Raw genomic sequence first — 10,399 nt, forward strand, 5'->3', positions numbered from 1 at the left:
CCCGCTTTAAATATCGTGCCCACTCCGCACACGGCACCATTGCTAATACGTCCAGGAGCTTCAAGGGAGAGATGACCCACCAGGTTTTAGTGAAATAGGATTGGCGCTGGCCCTTAAGATGACCCCAATCCGCTGTGATTTGGTGTTTGCCAAGCAAATGTTCTGAGCTTAATTTGAAATCTTGGGGAAATTTCCACTGACAGATGCCCTGGCCTTTAACGGTTGTTCTGTAGCTTGAACAGTTACTGTGCTCAATAAATAAACATTCGAGTTTGAAAAATCTGTTTCCCATAAATGAGGTTAACATCATTCTTGGTAAAATTGACTGAGTCCTCAAGTCAACATGGCAGAATGTGCAGCCAGGTGCAGCATAGCGGGATGGAGCTCTGCCAGAGGTGCCCTGACAGCTGGTAATGTAGGCCCAGGACTGCAAGATTCTACACCAGCAACGAGGGCACAAAGATTAAAATAAAACTTGTGTACCTTTTTACCCTCTTTTGGAGAAGGAGTTACAAGAAATATACATACATGCTCATATACGCAATCTTTGGTTTTTTTAATTCATTTATTTTTATTTTATTGATTGATTTTTTGGCCGTGCCCCGCGACTTGCGGGATCTCAGTTTCCCGACCAGGGATTGAATCCGGGTCAGGGCAGTGATAGCCCGGAATCCTTACCGTTAGGCCACCAGGGAAGTCCCCTGCAATCTTTGTTTTGAGCAATTGAATGGGAAGACCCTGCCAACCTGTCAGGGGCTCTCTGCCGAAGAACAGAGTGATGCAAAGGCTGTGATGAAGATGCAGGGACACAGAGCCGGGAGAGGGTGAGCACGGGGGATGGAGAAACAGGAGAAGCTTCATAAAAGCTAAAACTGGAAAGGTGAGCAGGTGTTTGCTGGACAGAGGGGGCAGGGATGGAGACTAGGCTAGAGGAGCAGCTGGGAGGAAGAACAGAGGCACGAAGCCATCCAGTGGGTTTGGTGAAAGACAAACCCATGCTTCTTTCTCACTGTGTCTGCAGGGATCACCACGGTGCTGACCATGTCCACCATCATCACGGGTGTGAACGCCTCCATGCCCCGCGTGTCCTACATCAAGGCCGTGGACATCTACCTCTGGGTCAGCTTCGTGTTCGTGTTCCTCTCGGTGCTGGAGTACGCGGCCGTCAACTACCTGACCACCGTGCAGGAGAGGAAAGAGCGGAAGCCGCAGGAGAAGGTGACTTTACCATGAGCTGGAGTGTCTGCCCTGGAATGGGCGCCTGGACTAGCTCTGGACCCTGGCCAGGTCCAACCTCCTCTGTAAAATGGGACAGTGACACCCCCTCCTCCACCTACTTCATGGGTTGGTGTGAAGAGCAAACAAAAACGGTGTGAAATTTACTCTGGGCTACTTCTTTCATTCATTCAAATTTTTATTTGGCACCTACCATATACCAGGAGCTGCTAAGCCAAGTTAACTAAGACGTGGTCCCTTTAATCTTGGTGGTGTTGGTAGTTTAGTGATAAAAATAAATGGCAGTTCAACACAGTGGAACAAATGATTTATGAACGTAGAGGTATCATAAAAGAAACTTCCAGGAATTTCTTTTTCCAAGACATTCTTTTTAATAGTGGTATAATAATAAATGGCTTGGATGTAACATGATTTATTCCCCTATTAATGTTAATGGCAGTATATTGTTTCCATTTTTTGCCACTATAATAAATGCTTCAATAAACATTATATATATAAACATATATATTATACATATATATTTATATATATATAAAAGCTTCCAGGGAAACATATCCTCCATTCTAGGAAATTTTCCTCCACATGTGACCTCATACATCTCCCATCACTTCCCAGATCATCTTCCCTCCTACCTGGTTTCCCTTTCATCCCCCTGTCTGCAATTCAATGGTTATCTCCTCCAGAAAACTCTAGCTACATAGGAGGAACTATCCCCACAATGCCCCACCTTTCAAATTCCCCCCCATCCCCCCCCCCCCCCCGCCGCGTGCTCTCTCTCTCTCTCTCTCACACACACACACACACACGCAATAATTGTAAACATTTTTATCAGGGCTCATATCAGTTTATGATCTCATGGAGAACATGCCGATTATCTGATCATGAACCTTCTTGTGCGTCTCTGATATGACGTGATGTTTCCTAACAGTTGATGGGTTACCTGCTGTTTTAGAATGTTTACTGTGCCACCACCATTATTCCCCCAACCCCATAATAAAAACTAGAAAAAGGCAATGCTCTCCACTAGGCAGCTTCTTTGGAAGGGCTTCTGAGAGAGGATGCTGAGCTCACATCCCAACGTGCGTTTGCTGTGTCCACAGCTTCCCTGCACCTGCGGGTTGCCTCAGCCACACGCGGTCCTGCTGGACGGCAGCTACAGTGATGGGGAGGTGAATGACCTGGGCAACTACACGCCCGAGAACGGAGACAAGCCAGACAGGATGATGGTGCAGCTGACGCTGGCCTCGGAGAGGAGCTCCCCACAGAGGAAAAGCCAGAGGAGCAGCTACGTGAGCATGAAGATTGACACTCATGCCATTGATAAATACTCCAGAATCATTTTTCCAGCTGCATACATCTTATTCAATTTAATATACTGGTCAATTTTCTCATAAATGCCTGTAATTCTATAAATTTCACATTCTTCTATATGTACTACAGAAATACCTGAATGATGAAAAATAACTTAAGGTTATGATGAAAAGAAAGTTCACAGTACCCACCCTTCTCCACCTTTCCAAAACTACTGACAAGATACCTACTGGTTTAATTTGCACTTACTGACCACCTATTGTGTACACAGCATTATACTCAGTGCTGCAGGTATAAACACCCATAGCAACTGATGACAGTTGTTACTGAGATCCCCTAGAAAAGCACGCTGCCAGTGAGGTGGGCACACTGTGGTTCAACCTCTTTTAGACCCTAAATGCTTATTCATATGAACCATGTCCCTTATGTGAGTGTCATTCTATTCTCTGGACCAAGTGGAACTGGGAAGCACCTAAAGTTCATTTACATGGAACATACATGCACCTAAACCCCACTTTGATCAAAATTCATACTTGTTTATAGCCTCTTACCTATTTTATATGCATCTCCTCATGTTGATTTCAATACAAGGCAATACTAATATTCCTCCTTTTATTTACCTCTTGTGGTTCCTGAGGTTTTACCTCTTCACCAGAAAAGCTCTTTTGATTGGGTGCAATGGCTTCTGATTTGGGTAGGAAATTTCCCTGGCAGGGAAACTTTGAAGAAGAGGGTATATGCATGCATTTTGTCAGTTTTGTCATAGAGGTAACTAGCCTAGAAAACTTGTGTGTAAGTGTTCCCTGTTTAATAGTTACTGCTTCATGGATCTCCACCTTGGAGCATGTCCAAGTTCAAAGTGAAGTCAGTAATGTGATATCTTCACTGAGGAACTTGGGAATAGACTGATTTTTTTCTGCATAAACTTTTCAAGGAAATGCATAATTTGGGACTACCTGTAACTCTTTAGGATGAGAAATACACGGTTTCTGAATTTTGAAAAAAGAAATGAGAGCACATCACTGGTCATCTCCATTTATACTCAGTGAATACCAGCATTTTCTGTGAACCAGAAAACAATGGCCACTGATGTAAGAGCATGGGATAAAGGAGAGTGTTCTATTATTTAAAAAACAAATAGCTATTCATACCATATATCTACAGGATCAACCCCTACCAAACTTATCCCAACAGCATTTGTTTGAAACTCAACTAAATTCTGTACACAGTAATGCCATTTTTATTCCAAAGTTAATTTGACTGATCCCTATACTAAATAATATGTTATTTCTTAATGAGGGCTATACTTTAATCTTTAAAAAGACCCAAATTTGCAGAAAGCCTAATTACAAGGCAATCTCCCATTTCTTCCAATAAAAGCTCATCAAAAAAAAAAAAAAAAGATTTTTTAGCAAACTCTAGTAGAAAAACGTAAAGGAATATACATGAAATAGTTGAACATCAACTTTTAATATTAAAAAATATTTTTAGAACATTACCTTTTTCATGCTTATTTTATGAAACAATTTCAATCAAACTTCACAAACATCTTTGCCACTTGCTTTGTCCTCATGAGCAAGGCCACTTTAAACCATCTGGCAGGTTTCTGGGGCACGTAATCTGAACTTCCATCTACCCCATTTGGGAAACTCCACCATTCGAATCAACATATAGGATGCTGTATTAGTCTGCTCAGGCCGCCAGAGCAAAGTACCCTTGACTAGGTGGCTTAAACAACAGAAATTTATTTTCTTTCAGTTCTGGAGGCTGGAAGTCCAAGATCAAGGTGTCAGCAGGTTTGGTTTCTCCTGAGGCCTCTTACCTTGGCTGGCAGACGGCCGCGTTCTTGCTGTGTCTTCACATGGCTTTTTTCTCTGAATACATGCATCCCTGGTGTCGCTTCCTTTTCTTTTGGGGACAGCAGTCATGCTGGATTAGAGCCCAGCCCTTATGATCTCATTTAACCTAAATTACCTCTTTAAAGGCCCTATCTTTTAATAAGTTGCACTGGGGGGTGAGGGCTTCAACATATGAATTTGGGGAGGACACAATTCAGCCCATAACAGTTGCCCATGGGAATTATTCAGCTGCATAATAGTGTTATCCAGTGCATCTTATAGGTATTTACTCTTGATCTTTGCAACATAATCATATACAGTATTGTTTTTTAAACTTATATTTAAAAGGCTTGTTTACATTGATATCTATACTATTGATTGATTATGAAGAATAAGTTATTAAATCCATGTTGTTTCTTTGCTATCTTTTCTAGCAATTCTCTCAGGTGACCTCTACAAGCATTTAAAAGTAGCATCGACTGAGGTGATTTCCATGGTAATGTTTTCCCAAGACAGTACTTTGCTCTCAAAACTATGTAACTGAGAGAGAACTCTGTAATCTGACTTTGTAAAGACCCAAATACAAAGCAACTCTCTTTTCTGATAATTTTGGAGAAAACCTCGCCTTATATGTGGGCATCTATAGTACTTAATCAACTTTTGCTGGCATGACTGGAGAGTAGGAAGATTTGGTTAATAATACTGTCTGGTTAATATGCAGGTACCATATGGCCATATTGAATAATTAATTTTTAAAGAGTTAAAATACTGTAAAATACACTTGACTAAAACTATATCAAAAATAATTTATTCTCTGTTGGATAGTTCAAAAGGCACTCCAGGAGTCTGAGGGTTTCTTATTATTGTTGTGATACAATGTGGACATCACAAAGATGTGCAGAGTGTTAGCCAAGAGAGCACTGGGGCTCGTCAGACCAGCTTTTATTTCACGGCAATATTCTCTTCCTGTGTTTTATGTTCCTAACCAATAGTCTTTAGTTTTTTCATAATTCATAGAGAAGTGTAGTGATCCTAGGTTTTAGAGAGAATAAAAAATGGAAACTACCTAAGTGTCCACTGACAGATGAATGGATAAAGATGTGGTATATGTATTACACAATGGAATACTACTCAGCCATAAAAAATAACAAAGTCTTGCCATTTGCAACAACATGGGTGGGCCTAGAGGGAATTACGCTAAGCAAAATAAGTCAGACAGGGAAAGACAAATACCATATGATCTCACATATATGTGGAATCTAAAAACAAGACAAGACAAAAACACACAAAAAATGAACAAGCAAAATAAAACAGAACCAAACTGATTGATAGATACAGAGATCAGATTAGTGGTTACCAGAGGGGAAGGGGTTGGGAGGGTGGGAGAAATGGGTGAAGGGGCTCAACCATACGGTGATGGATGGTAACTAGATTTGTGGCGGTGATCACTTTACAGTGTATACTGATGTTGAATTATAATGCTGTACACCTGAAACTTACACTTAAAGAAAAAAAAGGTTTGTTAATAACAATGAAACCTCACATTTGTAAAACCCAGTTTTATTAAAAAAGGAAAAAGTACTTTCACATTCGCTGTTTCATTTGAAGCTGAATGAGGAAATTTTAAAGGCAGAGAAAGACTGACTGGCATGTGTTGATAACATGGCTAACAGGTAGAAGACTCCTAACCCAGTTCTCATTCACCTTATTACAGATAATGGATGAATACTGAACAAGTAAACAAACTGTCACGCACAATACATAAACATTAGTATGAGGGGGCTTCCCTGGTGGTGCGGTGGTTGAGAATCTGCCTGCTAATGCAGGGGACACGGGTTCGAGCCCTGGTCTGGGAGGATCCCACATGCCGTGGAGCAACTAGGCCCGTGAGCCACAACTACTGAGCCTGCGTGTCTGGAGCCTGTGCTCTGCAACAAGAGAGGCAGCGATAGTGAGTGGCCCGCACACCGCGATGAAGAGTGGCCCCCGCTCACCACAACTAGAGAAAGCCCTCGCACAGAAATGAAGACCCAACACAGCCAGCCATTAAATAAATAAATAAACAAATAAATCAAATAATAAATAAATAAAAAATAAATAATAAATATAAATAAATAAATAGCCAAGCATTTGAAGCCCTTTTAAAAACAACAACAAAAACAAAACATTAGTATGAGGAAATTTTACCAGTGGCATCTTTTTATCTATTCCTTCATTCAGCAAGTAATTCTGAGCACCTACTGTGTAGCACGCAATGTTCAAGACCAGTGCTTCTTAAACCATCTGTGGTGAAGGACCAGTTTGTTTAATTATTTTATATTTCCAATCCAGTGGAGAATTCCTCACAATCCCAGGTCTGAGCCTGCATTCCACCCTTTAGGAACACGGACTTGTGGGTTTGACCATGGTGCTCAAAACTGTGTGTGGATGTGAGTCACAATGATCACAATAAAGTATGTGGAGAAAGAACAATTTCATTTTGATGTTATTAAGAACAACTGTTACAACTGAGTTTCTGTGTATGGGAAATTCCCATATCTGCAGTAATAAGGAAGCACATTATCCAATGAGCACACCAATAACGTTAGAATAACACCATTTAGTTAGGTTCAGTATTATCACAATTCTCAAAATAATGGGACGCTTTAACTTTTCAATTTCATATTCTGAATTTAATCTATTTTCTTTCAATCATTTTTTAGTATTAGTTCCTTTGTGTGGAAGGAGACATCTTTGATTTTTCTTGACATCAGAGTATTTTATAAACTCTGTTTATTTCAAAAACAATTTACCTATTGGTGAGTTTAGTGGGTTTCAAGTAGCTCTTTTTAAAAAAAATTAATTTATTTACTTACTCTTTTATTTTTGGTTGCATTGGGTCTTTGCTGCTGCACGAGGGCTTTCTCTAGTTGCGGGGAGCAGGAGCTAACTCTTCATTGCGGTGCGCGGGCTTCTCATTATGGTGGCTTCTCTTGTGGCAGAGCATGGGCTTCAGTAGCTGCAGCAAGTGGGCTCAGCAGTTGCAGCATGCAGGCCCCAGGGTGCGTGGGTTTCAGTAGTTGCGATGCATGGGCTCAGTAGTTGCAGCGCACAGGCTCTAGAGTGCAGGCTCAGTAGTTGCGGTGCATGGGCTTAGTCGCTCCACGGCATGTGGGATCTTCCCGGACCAGGGCTTGAACCCGTGTCCCCTGCATTGGCAGGCGGATTCTTAACCACTGTGCCACCAGGGGAGTCTCCAAGTGAGAGTTAAACACAACCCTAGTGACTGTGAGATAAAATTCAATGCCTTTTGGGTCTATACAATGTCTGACAGTTTGACTAGTCTGATCAATTGAACAGTAGCTTTGGCATTTTGTAGACTGAACCCTCCTTACTTATCTAAATTTTGATTCTCCAATTTATAAACTTTGTAGTTCCCCGGTGGCTGGGGAAAAGCCATTGGAGCAAGAAAACTGGTGTTGGCAACAAATAAAATGTGAATTTTTTGTTGTTGTTGCAATGTAGAACCTAGATAAATGTAACTCCAGAACGTTGTCCCTAAAAATGATGGATTCCAAGGAAAAAGAAATTTTTGCAGAGGTCAACGTAATTGTTTGATAAGGATTAAATAAAGAGTCATGGAAGTTGCTTTAGGAAAATTTCCTGGCTACTACAGCAAGATTTCCTTTGAGCAAAGGCCAAGTTTTAAATCTCACTCAGGCATGTTCTAACAGGATTCCACTTGTAATTTTCCAGTAGGTTTCTTTCTCTTAGAGCTACTGGAAAGCAACCAACTTTAGTATTGCCCAACTTAATGATACACCCAGAAAAATAGTTCAAGTATGAAAAAATGATAACTTAAAAAATTATCTGAAAACGATAATCTGAAAATTTCTCAGTCTTCACCCCAAATTGGCACCGTTTTCTCATGTTGTGCATCTGAATATAACTATCCTTATTTAAAAAATCAATTTTAATGTTCTGGCTTTTCCCAAATATACCATGACTACAACTTAATATGAACTTAGTTAACATAGTTACTGGCTTTGCCGTTACAAATAGTTAACAATCTTTGCACAATGGTATTTAGTTATGAAATACGGCATGACTGTACTCCAATATATCTGGGAGCTAAAATCCAAGGATTTAAGCTACAGTATTACAACTACCTTCCCATTTTGTAATACTGTTCCATAATAAGATTTAAGTACCATGGAATTCCTCAAGTTGGAGTTCCATTTTGGGGTAATCACTGCACCTCTTTTTAATTGGGACAAATGCAATTCCCAGAACAGTGCTGGCGTTACCTAGGAACATGTTAGGAAAGCAGAATCTCAAGCTCCACCCCACACCCAGTTAGAACTCTTATTTTAACAAGTTCCCTAGGTAAGTCTTATGTGCATTCGAGTGAGCAGAGCACTGAACTAGGTTCGCCTAACCATATGCCTTTGAGTATCATTCACAAAAAGTGATATGAGAGCTGCATTTACACATTAATCAACTCAATATTGTGGACTTACTCTATGTGATAAGCACTGTGTCCAGAGCTGTAGCTGATTTGTTGATCTCATTCAGGTTGGTAAAGAACCCTCCTAAAGTCTACAGCCCTCAAGCACCAAACCCATATTAAAGAAACACAAATGCCTCTACAAAATAGGAAGAAATGTTTTTCCAGGAATATTTTTAAAATATTCCTCTACCACAAAGCTCAATTGAGTTAAAAATTTTTTTTAATTCGAAGGGAGTATGAATCTGAGTTACCAGATTTGGGAGGTGTATTTCCTTTCTTTTCCACCTTTATTTTGGTGGGGCAGGGGTAATTTGTAAAGTTCAAGTTATAAAAAGCAGAAAAAAACCCATTCATAATCCTATCAGCCATGGGCAAGTATTACTTCTCGTCTTTTTTTTCTATATAGTTTTATATAGTTGCCATCATATTTTAGATACAAATTGATATAGGTTCTTTTCCATGACATAGTATGACCATTTTTCCTACTAAAAACTCCCTGTATTTTGCAGCCAATAAAATCACTCCATACTATGGATGTACAAGGCAATCTTTTCTTTAACGCGGGATAAAAAATAATACTGTGATGAATATTCTTAAGCATATATTCTTGTCACACTCTAGATACTTCCTCATATTAACAATGAATGTATAGAATGGATGCTGATTTGAGACCAATACTCTTTGTTATGTTGAACAAACTGTGTGTAGTATAGTTTCAGGTCCTTAGCTTTTTAAGACTTTAAAAAGCACAAAAGGTATTAAACTATACCTTAGTGGTATCTGATTCTGTGGAATAGTAACCCACTCAAACTAGCTTAAGAAGAAAAACACAGGAATTGCACAGACGTGAAGTAAATAGAGGCAGAGCTGTGCCTGATAACTGCAAAGATTTTAGACAGCTTCTCTTTCTAGGAAGTTACCTTTACATTTTTCTGGTTGATTGCTTTATTTGCTATGAACAATGTCCTCTGCCCACACATGACATTCAGCTCCAGACTTGTTGACCTTAAAATTCCAGGGCTCATCATCACCTAAATGGCCTCACTTCAATTCTAAATTTCCAGGAGAGCTAATTCAAGAGTCTCTCCACCCTTATCAGAATTCCATTTCAGTTTGTACAGGCCTTCTAGAGAGCTGAAAGAGGGTGAGCTGGCCCTTCAGGAGATGTGAAAGGAATTAGTAACCAGAGCTGGAATTAGATTTTTTTCTACTCAAACTACCCTGAGCTCAATGATGGCTGTCTGCAAATGAGGCCAGAATAAGGATCCTTCACACCGTTAAAAACAAATAAACAAACCCTCCAAATAACCAAAACATCAACAACTGGTTCAACATGAAGAACATGCTTCTGAATATGCAGAAAATATATTTCTTTGGCAGTGGGAATGGACAGATCAGGCCATATATTAATAGTGTGGTTATGACATATTGGAGTGAGGACAGAAAACAAGTTTTATTAGTCAAATTATCTGTTATCATCTTAGAATAAGAAATTTGTGCTTTGTGCATTAATTTCTAAGCCTTT

At 39.9% G+C, this 10,399-nt stretch overlaps 1 protein-coding gene across 1 annotated transcript in view; it reads left to right on the forward strand.

The window, feature by feature from the left end:
- The window catches only part of GABRR1 (gamma-aminobutyric acid type A receptor subunit rho1), a 31,731-nt gene extending 29,101 nt beyond the window's left edge, over positions 1 to 2,630 (forward strand). Inside the window, exons 8-9 of the mRNA XM_024747347.1 lie at positions 1,022 to 1,218; positions 2,337 to 2,630. Of these exons, the coding sequence (XP_024603115.1) occupies positions 1,022 to 1,218; positions 2,337 to 2,630 (491 nt within the window). The remainder of the gene's footprint in view (positions 1 to 1,021; positions 1,219 to 2,336) is intronic.
- The last annotated feature ends 7,769 nt before the right edge of the window (positions 2,631 to 10,399 follow it).

The sequence above is a fragment of the Neophocaena asiaeorientalis genome, unplaced genomic scaffold (genome assembly GCF_003031525.2).
Source record: "Neophocaena asiaeorientalis asiaeorientalis breed wild unplaced genomic scaffold, Neophocaena_asiaeorientalis_V1.1 scaffold161, whole genome shotgun sequence".
Classification (NCBI taxonomy): domain Eukaryota; kingdom Metazoa; phylum Chordata; class Mammalia; order Artiodactyla; family Phocoenidae; genus Neophocaena; species Neophocaena asiaeorientalis.